A 22,315-nucleotide genomic window follows, 5' to 3' on the forward strand; every position below is an offset into this window, starting at 1 on the left:
CTCACAGATGAACCATCACTGGAGCTCTGACAATTTACTCTAGCTGAGGATCTGCCCCTTGTCTCTTATGAACCTTAATAAATCATCTCCAGTCTTGCTCAACTCAAGGGAACAAGAGGGGGCTTTGGGGATTAAACAGAATTCCTGCTTTGCCCAGTCACGAGCTCACTCTCTCTGCATGCCTTTTGATCGCCTTGATTTCTCCCACTTGGAGATAAAACAAAATATTCTACAGCAACAAGGTGGCGTAAACTAGCCATCCTGGATCCATTTCTTAAATGGGACATTAGTACCACTTCTGCTTCCAAACCATCCAGTTTCTGGCTCTCTCAGACTTTTCCAGCCCCAGTTATATCGACCTTCACTGGCTCTAATTAACAAACCAATGAGCTTTGGCACAGTCCTGATTTCACAAGAACAGTTCGATGCTGTCCACCAAAACGGGCAGTAAAATACTTAAAGTCAGCGACAAGATTAAACCCTGCTGTTCCCCAAATGGAATCATTTAAGGCAACACATCGCTTGCCCTCCACCAGCCCCTACCCTTCAAGCCATCTGTATGAGCAAGGAGTCTAAAATACTACTGGTGTAAACTCAGCGAAGAAACCCCTCTTCCCTGCCCCCTTGTCCTTCATCCTCAAGGCAAAAGCTGTAAGACATGACAGTATGGACTTTGACATATGATGTCAGCCACTTGCCCAGATTCACAATCTATTTGGTTAGGCAAGAGGAAAAATATGAAGGAAACAAAAACTGACATAGCTGGAAGTGATGCTGTATCCCTTTCTACCTTCTTGATGCCCTTAACTGCTTGGTACTCTGGCTGCTCTGCTACATACTGGTCTGCTGCTTTCCTAAACAGACATCACCAGAAGGGGCTGTATATGTGAACGACTTCCAACTACTGCTGAACTGTGAAAGAATTGGTTTGAATAGCTCTCCCTCTCTAGCTTGGTACTTAGCAGTTCTGGAGCCTCCCTGATTCACCAGCCTCTGATCAGAGGTGTCACTGTGAGATGAGAGAGCAGATCATATCAAACAAACCTAAGAAGAGAAATAGTAGGTGTAGCTTTTTCCTGGCCTGGACACCCCTTCCCTGACACTTTGTTTTAGTAGCTGTTGAGGAGACAAGGGAGGAGCAATGGGCTTGTCACGGACTCGAGGAAAGCAAAATTCTAAAGTAAAATCCAGCTAGTTCCTGTACATTGTGTATTTTATGGGAGCAGTGGGAAAGGCAGATAGAAAGACCCCAGTTTGCAGACTGAGCTGGAATCATGTAAAGATAATGGATAGAAATATTGATAGACTTGGAAAGAATAAGTGGCATTACAATGTATCTGATTTCTAACGCCTGTGATGTTCTAATTTCCCATTTCCTAACCCTCTCTACCATTTGCCTATAGGGATTCTGACTTGTATAAAAACAATCTGTTTGGTGTTACCCTTCCCCATCCTCTGTTTACTTGTTTGTGTCTCCTTAGACTGTGAGTTTCTTGTGACAAGGACTGTCCTTGCTGGAAAGTGTCTAGCACATCAGGGACATTGCCATGAACAAATAAACTGCAATAACTCTGAGCCTAGTTTTTATCTCATTCATAACAGTGCAACTCCACTGACTCCAGTGGGGTTACTCCTCATGTACACACGCACGAAAAGAGAATCAGGTCCCACGGATTTAGAGACTGAAAGGTCAGAAGCGACCATTACATCATCAAGTCTGATCTCCTGTAACACAGGCCAGGGATCTTCATCGCCTTATTCCTGTGTTGAGCCCAATACTTTACATTCAACTAAATTATATCTTCCATAAAGGAATCCAGGCATAATCTGAAGACTTCAAGAGTAGAAGTATCCACTGCTCCCCTTGCCAGTTTGTCCCAGTGGCTATTTACCCTCAGTTAAAAATGTGCACCTTATTTCGAATTTGATTTTGTCTGACTTCAACTTGCAGCCATTGGTTCTTGTTCTGCCATTAGCTGCTATATTTAACAGTCCTTGGGAACCGAACTGATATTTTCTCCCTGTGAAGGTACTAAAACACTATGATAAAAATCACCCTTTAAACAAGCCCCAAGCATCAGTGTGAATGAGGAACTCAGGAGTTTCTCTCTTACCATCATGGCCAGAGTTGAGGAGATGCTCTCCCAGGTCGCACCCGAACACCCTCTCTTTCAGGATCCCGCGTTGCTTCAGTTTCTGTTTCGTTGGGCGTGACTTCATGAATGTTCGCAGGAAAGTGATGAGCTTGCCGTGTTTTTTTGACACTGCACAATAAAACAAACCAACCCCCACGTTTAGGTTCAGGTAACCAGGCAAGACAACACATAATACGTCCTACTGAGAGCACGAAGCTCAGAGTAACATCAATGCCGATTATTCACACAAGCATATGCGCTCAATTCCAAAGTTAATACAAGGGCTCTGATTTTTATTTTTGGCCAGTACAGGAATAAAAGGCTGACTTCGGTAGTGCTGAGCACTCCAGTTACAGCTGAAGATTGGACCCTAAGTATTATTTGTAAACTAAATTTCATCCAGCTCCTTGGGAGGTAGGTGAATTTCACGGAAGAGAAAACTGAAGAACCAGAGTTCAAGTGATTTGCCCCCCAAAGCCACAAAGTTGAGTCTGTGGCAGAGACAAGAACAGAACCCACGAGTGTTGACTCTCAATGTCCTGCTCAATTCTTCTACATAATGCTGCTTCTCTTGAGCTTTGTATCAAGTTGGGAAAATAAGTCAGTTTGTTAAGACCTTCCAATTCCACTAAGAAGTGAAATCTGCAATCAATGCCATGGAGATTCATACGGGTTACTGCCTTTCTAAGGGTGAAGAGAAGCGGGAGCTACACAAATAGCCTGCATGTCAATGGGAGGGCAGATCTGGCATTCATTTGAGTCAGGAAGCAAGACAATGCTCTGTAATGACAACCTCTCTTCCCGCAGCTCCCTCCGAAAGCAATGAGGTAGCACAAAAGAACCCTCCTGGCTTTCCTGACAAAAGTACCTTTATGGACATGATTTAACAGCAATTTAGCTTGAACAGAGGAGTTCTATTTAAAAAAATCACAAGGCATAAAAGGACTTGCTTTGTCATTGAGCCTTTACAGTTTCAGGAAGTTGTAAAAGTCCTTGCAGCACTGTGCTGCAATGTTAGCAATTAGCCTCCTACCATTCCTGTGACTCAATGAGGCAGCCAGACCTATATTTTACCTGCATTAAAACAGTTACTACAGTCATGAAAATTCAGGAGAGTAATGTCATCTTGAACAAAGCAAGGGAACATGAGCCTCCGTTTCTGCTTGCTCAGAATGACAAAGGTGCTTTTCTTCGCAGTGCCATTACTGCTGTGTGATATCGCACTCAAGCTTGAAATTTCTTGCACCGCTTTGGACTTGGGACTTCCCTGGGCAGGTGGGTACTTTTACACTCCCTTCCAACTAGCTCCCTTGAAAATTCTCATTCCAGAACAAAAGAACCCTTGGCACAGGGCATTACATTTTAACCACTTTAAACAGCTGCATATTTTCCCTTTATTTCAATGAATACTGAAGTATTCTCTCTACTCTTCACAGGCGTTTCAAAATCAATGGAAATCTTTATTTTTAAGGGTTGGGGTTAGGGCTTTGCATCAGGCCTCTTTTCCTCTAAGCTAGACTCATTCAGTGACAAAATTCAGCCTTTTTATTATCAAGCATCAACTTGGAAAAAAAAAATCACATTTCTGTCTGAAATTCTTTTCGGCTTTGTAATGGTTAAAATTACACCCAGGATTAAGGATATATAAAAGATATCAGGGAAAAAATATTTTTCTCTGTGTCTTTTTCCCCATTTAATTACTTAGGCTCAGATTTTTAAAGATATTTAGGCACTGCTGCACTCAGCATTGCAACATCTAGCTGATTTAGGAGCCTAAATATAATTTTCTAAAAGGATTTAGGTACTTTGGAGACCAAATCATATGCAAAGTTGATGGGATTTAGACTCCTAAGTGCCTAAATCATTTTTGAAAATGGTATTTACTCTCCTAAATCAGTCATTGCAACGCTGAACATAACATCTGAATACCTTCAAAAATCTAGGCCCAAATGCATATGACAACATTTCATGTCAGGTTTCAGAGGAACAGCCGTGTTAGTCTGTATTCGCAAAAAGAAAAGGAGTACTTGTGGCACCTTAGAGACTAACCAATTTATTTGAGCATGAGCTTTCGTGAGCTACAGCTCACTTCATCAGATGTTTTTATGTTTTTATGTTTTCATGTCAGTTTCACAGTTTCATCTGTGTAGTAAGCAAGACTCAGCATAGGTACAGGAATCCCTGCTAGCGATTGTGTAACAGACTCGGGGCCTGGTCAATGATTGTCCTTTTGTTTATGTCGGTTTCTCCACCCACCAACAAGGGAGAAAAACCAGTTGGAAAATGTGATTGTAAAACCACAAAAACTGGTTAGGGGACTCAGGGGCACAAATACAACCTGAAGCTACCTTAACTTAATTTTAAAAACTAGTTCGACAAAGCTGGGCCTGCATGTGGGAGCAGCTCTTAAAACACTCTGCAGCTTTGTATCCAAATGATCTAACTTTTTACAGCAGGATTTATAAGAACCAAAGTCACAGTGGGTCCCAAAGTACATCAAATTTTTGCCACTACTAGCCTGGCAGGCTGCTGATGCAATGCTGTTTCCTGGCTGGGAGACTGTAAACACTGCCCTTAGCCTTGGGTGTCTACTGTACTAGCAAAGCAGCAACAGAAGTAAAGGAGGTAAGAGAGGTTTCAGAGTAAGAGTAAGTAAAGGAGGCAAGAGAGTTTTCTTTCCTGTCTTTCTCTATAAAACCTTGCAAACCTTTTGAAGATGGATGAACCCAGTTACCTGTCAGAGTGGTTTATACAGCTCGTGTATCACACGTAGCATTACACAATAGTAAAGAGAATTAAGGCAGGATATCCCGTTATCAATAAAACTCTACCTATGGCATAAGGGATCCAGTAGAAGTAACTCTACTCCCCACTCTCACTCCAGAGAATGCCCACTCATCCTCATCACACCCTGATCCTTCCTGTGTTCTCAGGTCTTTGGACCAGGAAAAAGGGGGTGGAGCAGAAGTTAGGGAGCCCTTGAACCTCTGGCTCCTGGGTGAGAGTGCTGCATTCTGTGAAACACTGGTGTTCCCATGCAAAGATCAGCAAGGGGTTAGGGAAGGAATGCTGGTCTACTGTGCTTCACTCCCTCTCTAACTGGAGACTTGAGGGTATACACCGCACTGGGAAGGTGCAATAGAGCAATAAAAACAGCAACGTGGTCGTGACGGCACAGGGGGTAGGTTGGGCTAGTCACCCAAGGACAAATCTGCCTGACCCCATGGTACATACTAAGGTGGCCAGATCAAGCCACCACCTGAGCTCCAATGGCAACACTGCTATTTTAATCACACTAGCTTGAGCAGAGCTAGTGCGTGTCTGTCTACCTGTGCTGGGAAGCACGTGCTTTTGGATGTTATGCCAGCTACAAGCACAAACTCTCAAAGACGCACTATCCACATGCAAGGTGCATTAAGTTTAGTTTCCCTGGACTTTAAAGGCATGGCAGCAAAACACTAGTAGATCTGAATATGCAGCTTCTTAAATCTCCAACAAAACCAGCAGCTTCACCTTCCACCATTAGAAGTGTATTATTTAACTGTGACCTGAAGCACCAAGAGTGCCTTAAACTGTGATTTTGGTTCCATGCCAGTTTATTTTTTAATTTAAGGAAAAAATTAAACATACCCTGTTAACACACAAGCCCAGGATCAGGATAGATTTGTATTCAGTCCATCTTGGTTACCAACCCCAGAGTATCTGAGTCTCTCTGGGACTTTACGGAGCACCATCAGTATGCCAGGCATTGTGCAGCAGAGAGAGAGACATGGGTCCCAACCCTCATGGGAGCAGGTGATAAACCTTTTGGGCCATATGTCTATTTCTCACTCAGCTTCACGGATAGTGAAACCTGCACGGTGAGTGTTTGAAAAGTTCTGGCCTAACTCTGCTCCCGCTGCAGTTAGCCCCCCTGACTGCAATTGGAGCTGACGCAGTACAATGCTGAGTGCTCCCACATGCAAATTGCAGCCACCAAAAGGAGCTTTATTTCTTGGTCTTATAGCGGTTGGTTGAATCACAGCAGTGTAAACTGAGAGGTAGGCAAAGGCTTGGTCTACATCTCTAAACTCATCAATTTAGCTAGATCGATTTTCTCCGGGCTGAGAAAAATGTCACACCCTGAGCACTGTTGCTAGGTCAACCTAGCCCCCTGTGTAGGCATGGCTAGGTCAATGGAAAAATGTTTCCGTCAACCTAGCTACCAACTCTCAGAAAGCTAGATTCCATCAGTGTAGGAACCGTTTACACTGCAGAGGCAAAACTGAGTGCAGTAGCTGTCCTGGCTTTAGTATAGACATACCCCTTAGAACCACAGGCACGAACACCCATTGACGGTCAACAGGACTTGGGTGCCCAATTCCCTGAGGCCCCTTTGAAAATCCTAGCTATAATTAATAAATATAGGAAACGCTTCTAAAAACTTTTGCTGCAGTTTGGCAAATAATGTAAAAAAATATTGTAAATATTTTTATTTGAATCATTTCACAAACTGGGTATATAACTGTGTATGCGGAGCCCATCCTGGTGTTCTGGGTGAATAACAAAACAATCAAATAAATGTATTAAAACTATTGGGAAATTATATACCACTCCATCATCTCTACAGATTACCCTGGTCACTGGGAAAGGTGACAGCACTTAGCAGGTGACTGTTAGCACAGGGTTCACCACAGTCATTAAAATGTTCTAAGTGTATTGTATAGATTTACACGGTTTAAGGAAATATGTCATGTTCGGTATTTAAAGTGTTACAGGCTTAAAACACAAGCAAAAAAGTAGATTGGATTTCTTAATCAACATAGATGTCAGGTGCTTTTAAGCCACTCACTCAGTATAGGCTAAAATAATTGCTTGTTTTCTGCCCCATTAAATAGACAAATATGTTCCCACATTACACCTGTTTGGCAATCCAAGGAGCTGCCTGTCCAATGCCTGAACAAGTTAGATACCCAGATATTCAATTATCAACAGCCTGTTATAACGTTTACATGGTTCTTTTCTGTCCTTCAGTTAAACACAATTTCCCCTGCTGATCTCATTTGAATTGACAAGAATGTGTCTTGGATTAAAACGACTTGATACGTTTTACATATACAGGATGACTCACTGATCAGAGAAAGAAAAGTCACCCCCCTAACAAACTTGGCTATGCTAGCAAAAGCCGTAGAGTAGATGCAATTATACAGCACAAAAACTGCTTTTGATGATGTAGCTTATTTCATTCAGGGAACTGGTATAAGCTACACAGGTTCTGCCAGCATAAGCTATGCGAGGAGGCTTTGTTGGTACATACGGCACCCCATTCACCAGCCACACAAATTGACGGTACAAAAATGTGGTGATGGTAAGATTATAAAGCCAGTGCTCACATTTTCACTGTCTAACGGCAATCCAGTTACATTTAGCAAGAATAAGTTCAAGAATGCAAATATCTGTCTTAATATTTATCACTAATAAGTATGTGTATAATTATTTTGTTTTAAATCTATCCCTAGACAGACTGTTCTTCCCAAGCCTCCTGATGGCAGCGTGATCTCTAATACAGGATTAGTAAACTTTAACTCAAAGAGAAAATCGGACAGCATATATGCTGACCCACATTTTCAGCACTTGGCAGTGCGTTAGTTTCTCCTATTAACAGTGATTTTACACACTACAGAACACAGCTGTCCCCTGCTGCGAGGAGAATGTTGTGTTAAGGTCAAAAACTAGAACATGCATAGCTGCATGATTTAAAATATATAACAAACTACAAACTCCAGTGGCAAAAAATCAAAAAAGGAAGGGAGTGCAGAAGACGCCTTAAAAAAGCATATTCAGGTCCAGCTCGATATCACATACCAAGTAGAAAATCCATTCTCTGGAAGATGATAGTTTACAGTAAGTCAGGCTAAAGGGATATTCGTCAGGGCTACTGGCCCCAAAATAAGACTGAGTCTACTCTAAAACTAGACTTTACAGTGGAGGGAGGAAAAGTAGCACCACGCTCTTGTGGCTAAAGAACAGGAAGTCAGGAGCTGTGAGTTCTATTCCTAGCTCTTCTATTCCAAGACTCACTGTGTTCCTCCAAACACTTATGCCTGTGCTTAACCTTACATGCCGAGTCGTCCCATTTACTTCAGTTGACTCCAAAGACTCCCACTGACTTCAATTATCTTTAGTTAGGCCCCTTGAGACACTGGGTAAATTACTCAACCCTGCTTTGTGCATCAGTTTCCCCATCTGTAAAAAGATAAGACCGCTTTCCCTTAAGACTTATTAAAAATAACTTTTATAGAACCAAACATTTACACTTACCCTTGAGTACAGTGCTTACTACTCTGAGTAGTGTCACGGACTTCAAGTTGAAGCGAATACAATACAAATAAATACAATGGCACTAATCACATTAGTGAGCACTGTGCTTGGTCCTAAGCATTTGCAGGATCGCTTCCCTATATATTCTTCGAATGCCATAGAAACAGGAACCTACAAAAATAATCCTCCATCACCAATTACAAAATCTTCACCAGTTTCACTTATTGCTCAGTAAACACACACTGTGTATTGCTTGCTGCTGCAGCACTTCTCCAGGGCTGGGCCAACACCTGCTAAGGCAGGACTGTGTGGTGGAAGAAGTTGCTACATATCTTAAAGATTGTTCATTGCAGTGTCATTAAACAAAATAAACAAACATCATTCATCCTGGTGAAAGAGACGAAAAAAATCAGTAGGAAATAAATATTTTCCAAGCTGCTACCTGGGCACTGTGAACAGGAAGAGTAGATGAAGTCATTACAAATGATAAATGGCATGATTGCTCTTATTTGTAAGTCGCTGTTAGACTTCTCCTTTGGGTGCAGAGTCTATGTGCAATTACTTCAGTAAAACTACAGTTCTCCTCGGCCATATCCTTATCTCCTCGGCCATATCCTTATCTCCTCGGCCATATCCTTATCTCCTCGGCCATATCCTTATCTCCTCGGCCTTGGCTGGGATGTAAGTGTCCGGGTATTATTTGGGGATGAAGCTCCAGCTTGAGCACAGAAAATCCTCTCCATGGCCATTAACTCCTCACTCGGTCTACACCAGACTTTTCAGAGAACATGAGCAACTTTCCCAATATTTAGGTCACATTGTTCCCCTATCAGAGCCAAAACCGTGAATCAGCAAACTAATGTTATATCTGTCCAGCAGCAGTTACCTCTCTCAACATCTTTCTTTTGATATATGCTAACATACACAGATACATACAGACATACATACATTTTCAGCATGCACGCAGGCTTCATTTTCATAGGGACTGAGCATCCACTGACTTCTGCACAAGCTCAGCAGCATCTCTGGAAATCAGGCCCATATTATTAACTTAACCCAAGAGTGCTGTTGAGAACTGACAGATCTATTTACACTGGCAAGGATGCTGGTTTGGATACTTCCTATTTACTTTGTATATAGAGATGCTGCAGAACTGGTTGAGGATTTGTAACAGGATGAGAAGTATCCTCAAGGTTAGTGAGTCAGAAAAGTAGGTCTCCTACATAGAAGGGCAATTTGTACTTGGAAGAGGAAACTGCTATATCTCACGTGCCAGAGACATGTCTGATCTTCCTGGCTAGGAATTCTAAACTAAGGTCCAAGGTAAGGGAAGAAGGTGGGTGTAGGGGTAGCTTAAAATGTGCCCCTTCCAACAGAAGTGTGGGCAGAAAAGGTTAGGGCATTACATCCTACTCTACTTTTATATTTATATATCTGTGACTATAAACTGGTGCTGACGAACAGGGCCCTGTTTACTTTTATGGCAACATCATGGGGCTTTACCTAGCTAGGACAAAGTCCCTACCTTGAAGGACTTGCAATCCAAGTCAGGAAAATAAATGGGGCAGCAGTTCAAATGCAAGAAGGCATCAGTGGGAAGACCAGCACACGAAAGCGTTGCCAGAGGAGAATGATTTAAAGAGAGGGTATGGAGTGCATTTAACACAGAGTGGCGGCTAGGGATGGTTTGGAAGACGGCAAAAGACAAAGGAGGGATGGAGACAAAAGGATTAGAGAAAGGAGATAGCAGAGCAGGTGATCATAGAATCATAGAATCATAGAATATCAGGGTTGGAAGGGACCCCAGAAGGTCATCTAGTCCAACCCCCTGCTCGAAGCAGGACCAATTCCCAGTTAAATCATCCCAGCCAGGGCTTTGTCAAGCCTGACCTTAAAAACCTCTAAGGAAGGAGATTCTACCACCTCCCTAGGTAACGCATTCCAGTATTTCACCACCCTCTTAGTGAAAAAGTTTTTCCTAATATCCAATCTAAACCTCCCCCACTGCAACTTGAGACCATTACTCCTCGTTCTGTCATATGCTACCATTGAGAACAGTCTAGAGCCATCCTCTTTGGAACCCCCTTTCAGGTAGTTGAAAGCAGCTATCAAATCCCCCCTCATTCTTCTCTTCTGCAGGCTAAACAATCCCAGCTCCCTCAGCCTCTCCTCATAACTCATGTGTTCCAGTCCCCTAATCATTTTTGTTGCCCTTCGCTGGACTCTCTCCAATTTATCCACATCCTTCTTGTAGTGTGGGGCCCAAAACTGGACACAGTACTCCAGATGAGGCCTCACCAATGTCGAATAGAGGGGAACGATCACGTCCCTCGATCTGCTCGCTATGCCCCCACTTATACATCCCAAAATGCCATTGGCCTTCTTGGCAACAAGGGCACACTGCTGACTCATATCCAGCTTCTCGTCCACTGTCACCCCTAGGTCCTTTTCCGCAGAACTGCTGCCTAGCCATTCGGTCCCTAGTCTGTAGCTGTGCATTGGGTTCTTCCGTCCTAAGTGCAGGACCCTGCACTTATCCTTATTGAACCTCATCAGATTTCTTTTGGCCCAATCCTCCAATTTGTCTAGGTCCTTCTGTATCCTATCCCTCCCCTCCAGCGTATCTACCACTCCTCCCAGTTTAGTATCATCCGCAAATTTGCTGAGAGTGCAATCCACACCATCCTCCAGATCATTTATGAAGATATTGAACAAAACCGGCCCCAGGACCGACCCCTGGGGCACTCCACTTGACACCGGCTGCCAACTAGACATGGAGCCATTGATCACTACCCATTGAGCCCGACAATCTAGCCAACTTTCTACCCACCTTATAGTGCATTCATCCAGCCTATACTTCCTTAACTTGCTGACAAGAATACTGTGGGAGACCGTGTCAAAAGCTTTGCTAAAGTCTAGAAACAATACATCCACGGCTTTCCCTTCATCCACAGAACCAGTAATCTCATCATAAAAGGCGATTAGATTAGTCAGGCATGACCTTCCCTTGGTGAATCCATGCTGGCTGTTCCTGATCACTTTCCTCTCATGCAAGTGCTTCAGGATTGATTCTTTGAGGATTTGATTTCTGCAGATGTCCAATTTCTGCCTCTCCCAGTCCTGCTGCACTTTGTTAAATCCCTTCTCATTGTAGTGGAGTTTAATTCAGTCCTTTTGCTTTTATCTGTTAGCTTGGAGACTAGTGATCCATCTGAAAGCGTTCTGAGTCTCTGATAAACGTATGATTAGCACAGCTGAATGCCTGATCCATCCATCAGGGAAACAGTGTTGGTCTATCCCGAGTGTTCACCTTGGGAGAGCATCAATGTTTGATTTAACATGGCCTGGCATGCACTATATCAATACATAAACGCTTCAAATAAATGTGTGCTCAAGACTTGGTTTAATGATGAAGTTATTTGCATTGAAGAGGCACAGTACAGTAACCAGTGCCTAATCAATACTCAGATCACAAACTATTGGGGAAATATTATGAAGGCATATATTGGGACAACACCAAATATGCTCCACTGAGCCTCATCACCACTACTATTGTTCGGCAAATCTCCCACCAAAACACCTCCAATGGTGGGAGAGCCAACGTCAACCAGGTATTGCAGTTTTAAACATTGTGTCATCTATGTCTGTTCTTAGATATTAAGGCCAGAGGGGACAATTAGATTATCTAGTCTAGAGATTCTCAAACTGGGGGGTGAGGGCATGAGAAGCTTTGGGGGAGGGGGAACTGCACACATTTTACCCACCACAACAAATAACTAGCAACGCTGATTCCGCTAGACATATCAGGTCCTCAGATAACACTCTGAATTTTGACATATTTCTGTTAAGCTTGTAGAGCATTATACAAAATCACTGCCATCTGTGCATTAATCCGTTTGCTACAACGTGTTGTACACGTTTAATTGTAAGCATCGACCACAACTGCAGTTTCGCTTTTGCAATGGATCATTGCCTCTGTTTGAATCAATGCCTTACTGTTTTTAATATTTAGTGAGAGTTGCGTGTTGATTTTTTTTTTTTAACGGTATATGTACCTGGGGGGCGGCGAGGAGGAGAGAGCCCTTAAACTACTACAGACACAAAGAAAGGGGGTGCGATCAAATACGTTTGAGAACCACTGATCTGGTCTGATGTCCTGTATAACATAGGCCATAACATCTAATCTACTCACCCCGTATCGAGTCAAACAACATGTATCTGACTAAAGCACATTTCGTCTTCATTTGAAGACTTCAAGAGCAGGTCCACAGGATACAGTAGTGTAAACGGCTGAGCCACGTCCAACACTGTTGCATCTATTGTGGCTGCTACCGGTGGAATTGCACAAATGGTAATGCAACAGCGGGAGATTTGCCAACAAAAACCCACTAGTGTAGACACAGCCATCTTGGACTGGCACAGAAGCACTGCTCAGGACCTCCAGGTGCGAGATTCACATTCAATTCCCAGTCCAGAGCTTTCACTAGCCAGTCTAATGAGGACGGTGGGTCAGATTCTGATTTCAGTTAAACGAGCATAAATCTGGAGTGATTCCAATCAAGGTGCTCTTGCTTTACACTGTAACCCATTCAGATCTTGGTAGTGGGAGGAGAGGAGAACAGTTAGCTGGATCGCCAGCAAAGCTGATTAAAGAGCTTTTGACAGGCTTTGGCGGGAGCCCAGTCCTGAACTGGAGGGATGACTGGGGAGGAACCCCCACTTCTCTGGCAGGATGGACTATGTGCGACCCACCTGGAAGGGGGAGGAGTATGATGTCAGAACCCAGTATGTGCGTTTTCAAAAGACACAGCACAGCTGTCACGACAGACTTTTCGGTGACTCTGTGGAATGGTGCGATACTGTTCATGACATTGTGCCTTCCCTCAGAGCTTAACAGGGGTCTCCTGCCCTCTCCACCAGGCGTCACACCTCCATTATTACCAGCCAGAGAGTGACTATTTTCCCTGCTCTGAGGCCCCCGGTAAGCAGCCTTGGAATTGGAGACATTGCAGTCAAGGGCCTGTTGTTTTTTCCATTCTCTACCAGCATTCTTCAAGGTGACTGTAAATAAGACGATCACTTTACTCAAGTCGGGCATATCTGACCTAAGAGACACTGAGCTCCCATCGCCTTCAACAGGGAGGGCTTGAGCTTGCATGGCTAGACTGAGCCTCCAACAGCGTTGCTGTCTACAACACTATTTTTAGTGAGCTAATGCAAACCTGCTAGCAGAAGGCTGTCTACCCAGGCTGGGAGGCTGGCTCCCAGCTGCAGTGTAGACACAAAGGCACCTTATACCACACTGGCAGAGTGAAGTGGTCTTAAAGCTGATGCAAATTCCATCTATGCTCACTTTACAGCCCCTTTACACTGCCAGGGTGGTATAAAAGAGCCTTAGAGTACATGAGAATCAGGCCCAATAGGTCTGTGACTGGCAACAAGTTTAATTTGGTTTATAAATCCTAGGAATGCATTGCATTGTACAGTTGTTTCACATGGTTTCTGCTTTCCTTTATCTAACTAATACCCTGGTTTAATTTCAAAAGGGACCGTTCTTACCACTTAATGCATCCGATGAAGCGAGCTGTAGCTCACGAAAGCTTATGCTCAAATAAATGTGTTAGTCTCTAAGGTGCCACAAGTCCTCCTTTTCTTTTTGTTCTTACTATGTTTGTCTTGTGCCTATAACAATGGAGCCCTGACTTAACTGGGAACATGGGGGCACTGCAGTCAGAAATCACAACCTCTTGAAGGCTATTTAGTCATTAAAATGGACTACAGCAGGGTGCCCAAACTATGGCCCACGAGAGCATTTAAAAAGGCCCCGGGGCCTGCTTCAACACAATATACTAATAGCCGACTCATTAGCATTTTGTCGTCATGTTGACATTTTAGTTTAGTTATGTGTTATTTACTGTTTTTTTTTTCTGATACACATTCTATGCACTGATCTATTTATTTATTTTTAAATAGACAATACTGTACATCACAACCTGGAAAAATCATGGAGCAGGTCCTCAAGGAATCAATTCTGAAGCACTTAGAGGAGAGGAAAGTGATCAGGAACAGTCAGCATGGATTCACCAAGGGCAAGTCATGCCTGACTAATCTAATTGCCTTCTATGACGAGATAACTGGCTCTGTGGATGAGGGGAAAGCGGTGGACCTGTTGTTCCTTGACTTTAGCAAAGCTTTTGACATGGTCTCCCACAGTATTCTTGCCAGCAAGTTAAAGAAATATGGGCTGGATGAATGGACTATAAGGTGGATAGAAAGTTGGCTAGATTGTCGGGCTCAACGGGTAGTGATCAATGGCTCCATGTCTAGTTGGCACCCGGTATGAAGTGGAGAGCCCCAAGGGTCGGTCCTTGGGCCGGTTTTGTTCAATATCTTCATAAATGATCTGGAGGATGGTGTGGATTGCACCCTCAGCAAGTTTGCAGATGACACTAAACTGGGAGGAGAGGTAGATACACTGGAGGGTAGGGATAGGATACAGAGGGACCTAGACACATGAGAGGATTGGGCCAAAAGAAATCTGATGAGGTTCAACAAGGACAAGTGCAGAGTCCTGCACCTAGGACGGAAGAATCCCATGCACCGCTATAGACTAGGGACCGAATGGCTCGGCAGCAGTTCTACAGAAAAGGACCTAGGGGTTACAGTGGACGAGAAGCTGGATATGAGTCAACAGTGTGCCCTTGTTGCTAAGGCGGCCAATGGCATTTTGGGATATATATGTAGGGGCATTGCCAGCAGATGGAGGGACGTGATCGTTCCCCTCTATTCGACATTGGTGAGGCCTCATCTGGAGTACTGTGTCCAGTTTTGGGCCCCACGCTACAAGAAGGATGTGGAAAAATTGGAGAGAGTCCAGCGGAGGGCAACAAAAAGGATTAGGGGACTGGAACACATGACTTATGAGGAGAGGCTGAGGGAACTGGGATTGTTTAGTCTGTGGAAGAGAAGAATGAGGGGGGATTTGATAGCTGCTTTCAACTACCTGAAAGGGGGTTCCAAAGAGGATGGATCTAGACTGTTCTCAGTGGTAGCTGATGACAGAACAAGGAGTAATGGTCTCAAGTTGCAGTGGGGGAGGTTTAGGTTGGATATTAGGAAAAACTTTTTCACTAGGAGGGTGGTGAAACACTGGAATGCGTTACCTAGCAAGGTGGTGGAATCTCCTTCCTTAGATATTTTTAAGGTCAGGCTTGTCAAAGCCCTGGCTGGGATGATTTAGTTGGGGATTGGTCCTGCTTTGAGCAGGGGGTTGGACTAGATGACCCCCTGAGGTCCCTTCCAACCCTGATATTCTATGATTCTATCTAAATACATACAGAACAGAATCATTTTTGGCCCTCACATGGGGTGGCCTTCCTGTATAATAAGGTTGGGCACCAGTGGACTAGAGCCTCATTGCGGTATTGTGAATAAATTAAAACAGACAAGTGATTGCCTGCTATGCACATGCTAACTGCTTTCAATGAGGATTTTATTTTTAGACAGTACATTCACTGCCCACCAGCTGCAGCACACAGTGGACTAGTACTTTTAAACATGCAAGCCCCTGTAGGGGCAGTAGAATCAGTGATCTATAGCAGTGGCTCTCAACCTTTCCAGTCTACTGTACCCCTTTCCGGAGTCTGATTTGTCTTGTGTACCCCCAAGTCTCACCTCACTTAAAAAGTAGTTGCTAACAAAACCAGACATAAAAAAAACAAAGAAGTGTCCCAGCACACTAGCACTGAAAAATTGCTGACTTTCTCATTTTTACCATCTAACTATAAAATAAATCAATTGGAACATAAATATTGTACTTACATTTCAGTGTATAGTAGATACAGCAGTCTAAACAAGTCATTGTCTGTATGAAATTTTAGTTTATACTTACTTCGCTCGTGCTTTTTATATAGTCTGATGTAAAACTAGGCAAATACAAAGACAAGTTGATGTACCCCCTGGAAGACCTCTGTGTACTCCATTGGTACGTGAACCCCTGGTTGAGAACCACTGATCTGCAGGCTGAAGGGTAGGCAATCCCTAAGGCGATTTGCCTGCCTCAAGTTGCAATTAAAAGGAGAAGAAAAAAAGATGAAACTGATATGCAGAACTTATAGAAATTCAAATTTTAGACACTCCAAGTCCTATGGCTTTTTTGCGTCCAGGTGTAGCTGCACATTTGCTAGGAGCAGGAAGGGCTTAACTCAGATAGCTGCAATCCAAACAATATGCACAAGGAGAAAAATTGAGGATGGCGTGGGAGTTTACGCGTTCTGAAATTCCTTCTCTTCTAGAGTTTTAGTGAGCACTTTCATGGGTGTCGGAAATGTGGTTCCTGAATTCAGGACTGTTCTAGTGGTCTGCAATGCATTCATGACCCTACCTCTGTGTATAATAAAATTCTGTTTACCATTAGGGACCCAGTAAAGGTAAATGATTAAAATGGACCCAGGAACAGATATGTGCAGAAGAGAAAACAGGAGTTACAACAATTAACAGAAGCTGTGTGTGTATGCATACACATGTGTGCTTTAATAAAATATTTTGTTGACATGACAAGTAAACTCCAGAGCCAAGCAATCTGCCCAAGGGCATGGATCCCAGGGGGAGCTTATTTCTCTTAAAACAAAAACAAGTTTGTCGAGATACAGCAGTTACGGCCCCAGACAACCAAATTCCACTACCTATTCCCGAGTAACAGGTATTTTTCATCTAGAAGAGGAAGGCAAAGAGATTGTCAGGTAAGATACGGCTGCTGCAGCTGAAATAAGGCACCTGGGCCCCTCTAGTTCCTGAATCCTGGATGACCAATTCCTGCCATAGTGTTCTGTACCGTACATCCCAGTGCCTTGAAAACATTACAAAGCAAACTGGTATTTACAGAGTAAAATGACTCAAATGCCCAGAGTATTTTAAACCCACACCTATCATTCCTGATGCTCCATTGTTAAAAAGCTTCTTTCAAACAGGTTTCAGAGTAACAGCCATGTTAGAAAAGGAGGACTTGTGGCACCTTAGAGACTAACCAATTTATTTGAGCATAAGCTTTCGTGAGCTACAGCTCATTTCATCGGATGCATTCGAACAGTATGCTGCTAGATGGTAAATATTAATACTACCAACACTAACAGTAATTAAACAACAAGCAAGCTACTAAGCAACAAGTAGTGAAGGGAACCAAAAAACCCTGCAAGTCCTAGACAGGAGAGACACCAGAGCAAGGCAAAAAGCACCTCTTACCTTGTCTTTGCTGCAGGCCAGAAAATCAGTACTTCAGCAGTGGCAGGCTAACTCCACAAAACTCATTAACAAAGCAATGGAGTTTCTTAATCAGCTCAGCTCTCTAGTCCAGCCACCAAGGATTAGATCCAGACAGAGTGAAAGGTCATTTTCCACTGCACAATGCTTCCAGTTCAAATATCCACCTCACTTGTATGCCCTCGCAGCTCAACTTTCCCACCTCTCTTCTCCCAGGCTCCCAGTCCCAGCTCAGCTTCTCATGCTGTGGCTTTGTCTCCTGATCAGCAAAACCTCTGAGTCTGAGGCTCACACACACTGTCTCAGGCAGTACATGCTGTGCTTTGTGATTGAAACTCCACAAGAGGCCCCTCCCAAAGCTCACACTTGTGAAACAAGCTACACTAGTCTAGCTCCACCCTTTTACTCAGATGACTGCTTATTACACAGACAACAGCCCCAAATGGTTGAATTTCTAGTTTACCTCCTCCTGGGTCTGGGTTCCCTTCATTTGCCACTTTTTGTTTATTCCAGCAGGCTCAGGTTTGTAAGGCACAAGGAGTGGCCTGTTGACAGGACAATACGTTTGGCTCCAGAGATAAGAAAAATGATTTAATCAACAGAAAGGGAGGGCAATAAAAAGCTGACTCATGCATTCATTCAGAGAAATTCTAGTCCTGCAGGGTGTAATAGTAAGAGTCTCACTCCACGTGGTCTTGGGTGGAAAATCGAATGGAAAATCTTATCTAAATAACTAATCCCCTTTCCTCCCTAAACTGCAAACTGCTCGGGGCAGGGATGCCATCCTTTATTCGTCGCTAAAGCGTTAGGCATACCTATGGTGCTGTATAAATAAATAAGTAATAATAATATGAGTCAGGAAAAAAATCTCCCCTGTTTCTTTCTCACTTGTGGGCACGTGTACACACACACACACACACACACACACTTCCTGAGTGTCAGTGTCATGTCTTCTGTTACTCTAGAAATGGAGAAAGTCCACTGGAACATAAGAATTGCTGCACTGTATCAGAATCCTGCTTTCAACAGAGGCAGTCCCAGCTTCTACAGAGGACGGGGCAAGACTCTTTACAGGCTTGGAATTTTTTTTTTTTTATTAAACTTTCCCTTTACAAAAAACCCCTGCAATTTGTTTTAAAAAACATCAGAGAACAGCCGTTCACAAAAGGTTGCAAACACCAGGTCAAAACACACCTCTAAGTACTTTAACCAGGTAATTAATCAAATTAAACAGATTTAAGCAAGTTTAAGTGAGTCTACATTAGGTGTTTGCACAAGTGTAACTAGACTGATTTTAAATCAATTTAAGGTTACACTGGTGCAACTTTTCTAGACAAGCCCTATGGATGATCTGGTTTTGTTAATCCAATTAGCAGGGAACTCAAGGTTTCTGCTCTGCAGTTAGCTGTTTGGATCCACTTGGCAGAAGAGAAAACAAATAAGGCCAACTCTCTTTAACATCAATACCATGATTTTTTAACCCACTGAAGAGCATTTCGGTAACAGGTTAAAACCCTAGCTGGTTGGAAAATTTACATAAAATACTAAAAAAAAAATGTCCTCATATTTCCCTCACCACCATTTTCTGACACGCTAGAAGTAAACTTGCCTGTCTGTTTAGCTCTGCCTAAACAGTACCTGTCTGTTTAGCTCTGAAGCAGCCTGCAGGAAGGTGGGAAGAAAACTGCAGCTGCCCCTTCTTCTCTAGTGCAGATTCTCTGAATGAGGCCCGGTCAGCACTAGGATTTTATATGAATATAGCTACGTCTCTCAGGGGTGTGAAAAACCCACACCCTTGACAGATGTAGATATACCAGCCTAATCCCCAGTGCTAGGTCAAGGGAAGAATTACCTAGCTACTGCCTCTTGGGGAGGTGAATTACCTTCACCGACAGGAGAACCCCAGCACTGCTGATTTACACCAGCCATGATGAACATATGGTCCGTAGCCTCCCGTTTAACTCGGCACTCTCAAAGATTTCAGTAAACAGCTTGGTCAATGTCACTACCGCATTCACTGATCCTCAATTCCAAAATGGCAAGATACGGGACTATGAAAACATCATAAACTAAAACAGAACATTAAAATCATGGAATCCATGGCTCCTCGGACTAAAACTAAGTCACAGCTACAGGCGACCATAACATTACCTAACTCACTGGCTGTTGACCCTTGGAAACCTGAGATCCACACTCTATAAGGACTCCTTTTTATCAGTTTTCATTAACATGCACACATGAGCACTTTCGCTATATGGGTGCTAGAAGGCACGTCAGCATAGTAGTAAATTCCGTGTATTTTCAGTGTATGCTTTAATGAAAAGCTATTACAAAATCATAGAAACATAGGGTTGGAAAGGACCTCGAGAAATCCTAGACCATCCCTGACAGGTGTTTGTCTAACCTGCTTTAAAAACCTCCCATGATAGGGATTTCACAACCTCCCTTGGAAGCCTATTCCAGAGCTTAACTATTGTTACAGTTAGAAATATTTTCCTAATATCTAACCTTGCTGCAGATTAAGCCCATTACTTCTTATCCTACCTTAAGTGGACATGGAGAACAACTGATCACTGTCCTTTTTATAACAGTCCTTATCATATTTGAAGACTATCATTACCACAGATTACCACAGAATATCAGGGTTGGAAGGGACCTCAGGAGATCATCTAGTCCAACCCCCTGCTCAAAGCAGGACCAACCCCCAATTTTTGACCCAGATCCCTAAATGGCCCCCTCAAGGATTGAACTCACAACCCTGGGTTTAGCAGGCCAATGCTCAAACCACTGAGCTATCCCTCCCCCAATCCCATTCCCCTCCCAGTCTTCTTTTCTCAAGACTAAACATGCCCAGGTTTTTTAACCTTTCTTCATAGGTCAGGTTTCCTGAACCTTTTTCATGTTTGTTGCTTTAATTTGATGCACATTCTCTCCATTTTGATACATTCTTCTTACAGTGTAGCACCCAGAACTGCACACAGTACTCCAGCTGAGCCCTCACAAGTGCTGAGTACAGCAGGACAACTACCTCAGGTGTCTTACAGACGACACTGCTGTTAATACACTCCAGGATGACATCAGCCTTTTTTGCCACTGAATCACGCTGACGACTCATATTTGGAATTGGAAGCATTAGATTTTTATGGGTAAACACTGATTTCACTGTATGCAAACAAACTGACGAAGTATTTCCATTGATAATAAGTGAAATTTACATATAGGCAAAGTAAGAAAAATTCCACTTGAGAACTTACTTAAGTCTGATTTAGGACTAAAATTTTGACATACGATGTTGACAATTTGCATTTTAATGGTTTATAAAGTTTTAACTTTTGGTTCTCAACATCTGCTGCAATTAAATAATTATTGTCTGACACCCTCCCCCCCAATAATCTCCCACAACTGCGAAAATTTAAATCAAGTATCATAAAAAATGTTTTAAAATAAACATTGATATTATCCATCAAAATGATAAAAAATTAAAAATCGAATTATGTCAAGCCTATTCATATTCAATTTGTGATCCACTATAACCCCCAGCTCCTTTTCAGCAGTATCTAGCATCCAGTCAGTCATTCCCCATTTTGTAGTTGTGCAATTGATTTTTTCCTTCCTAACTGAAGTATTTTGCACTTGTCTTTATTGAATTCCATCTTGTCGATTTGAGACCCATTTCTCTTATTTGTCAAGGTAATTGTGAATTCTGATCCTGTCCTCCAAAGTGCTAGCAATGCATCCCACCTTGGTGTCATCTGCAAATTTTATAAGCACACTCTCCACTCTTTTATCCAAGCCATTAATGAAAACATTGAATAGTACCGGATCCAGGACCAATGTTGGCTTTGGTCAGATGTTTTCTGCTTTAACCCCAAACTGGAAACCCTACTTACTGTTCTTGGCAGCCTATGGAGAGTCTCCCATGGCCACTAATGATACTTTAGGGAGAACATGAGCCCCTACTTATTTGAAGAGAGCAAAGATGTACCAGAGAAGTTGAGTAGCACTGGCAAACCGTAACAACCTGGTAAAAGGAGGCTCCTTTACCTCGAAAAGGAGTTTTAAAACATGGCTGCATCCAGGGCTAGATTAAAACATAGGCACATGCCTTGGGTCTCCAAGCTTCTGGAGTCACATGATGACATGAGAATCACTGCTTTCATTTTTTAAAAACAAAATGTTTCTAGCCCTTATGATCGTGGAGATAGCCTTGAAACTGTGATCTGAGCCCTGGTGTAGACAGCACTATGTTGGTGGGAGAGCTTCTCTCACTGAAATAGCTACTGCCTCTCGTGGAGGTGGAGTTATTAAGCTGACAGGAGAGCTCTCTCCCATCGGCTTAGAGTGTCTTCACCAGAAGCACTAAAGCGGCACAGCTGCACCACTGCAAGTTGATAGTGTAGACCTGCTGTGAGTTTGGAGACTGTCTGAAACAATGGCTCTGTGAAGTGCGAACTGCCCCTCATCTAAATGAGCTTTTAACTCTGATACCTGGCTGCAATGAGGGATGGGTTGGGGGGGAACATGAGTAAGATATCACCTCAGCAGAGGACTCAAGTTCTTTGTTGCCATCGCCTCACCACTGTTCTTCTGGGGTGGTGGTGGTAGGGGCCTCCACACAAGTC

At 43.1% G+C, this 22,315-nt stretch overlaps 2 protein-coding genes across 12 annotated transcripts in view; one reads left to right on the forward strand and one right to left on the reverse strand.

Annotated features, from left to right (window-relative positions):
* KCNJ5 (potassium inwardly rectifying channel subfamily J member 5) overlaps positions 1-14,494 on the forward strand; it is a 244,426-nt gene extending 229,932 nt beyond the window's left edge. The window contains exon 4 of the transcript XR_012155935.1: positions 14,409-14,494. The gene's annotated coding sequence lies outside the window, so the exon portion shown is untranslated. The remainder of the gene's footprint in view (positions 1-14,408) is intronic.
* The window catches only part of ARHGAP32 (Rho GTPase activating protein 32), a 414,799-nt gene that overhangs the window by 50,849 nt on the left and 341,635 nt on the right, over positions 1-22,315 (reverse strand). For 10 of the 11 annotated variants that reach the window (XM_073320998.1, XM_073320995.1, XM_073320999.1 and 7 more), the window contains one exon: positions 2,115-2,264. In XM_073320998.1, coding sequence (XP_073177099.1) covers positions 2,115-2,264 — 150 coding nt within the window. Of the gene's footprint in view, positions 1-2,114; positions 2,265-17,675; positions 18,006-22,315 lie in introns of those variants that run through there. The other variant, XM_073321004.1, reaches the window with a different exon arrangement.

This window comes from Lepidochelys kempii, chromosome 22, assembly GCF_965140265.1.
Source record: "Lepidochelys kempii isolate rLepKem1 chromosome 22, rLepKem1.hap2, whole genome shotgun sequence".
NCBI lineage: Eukaryota > Metazoa > Chordata > Testudines > Cheloniidae > Lepidochelys > Lepidochelys kempii.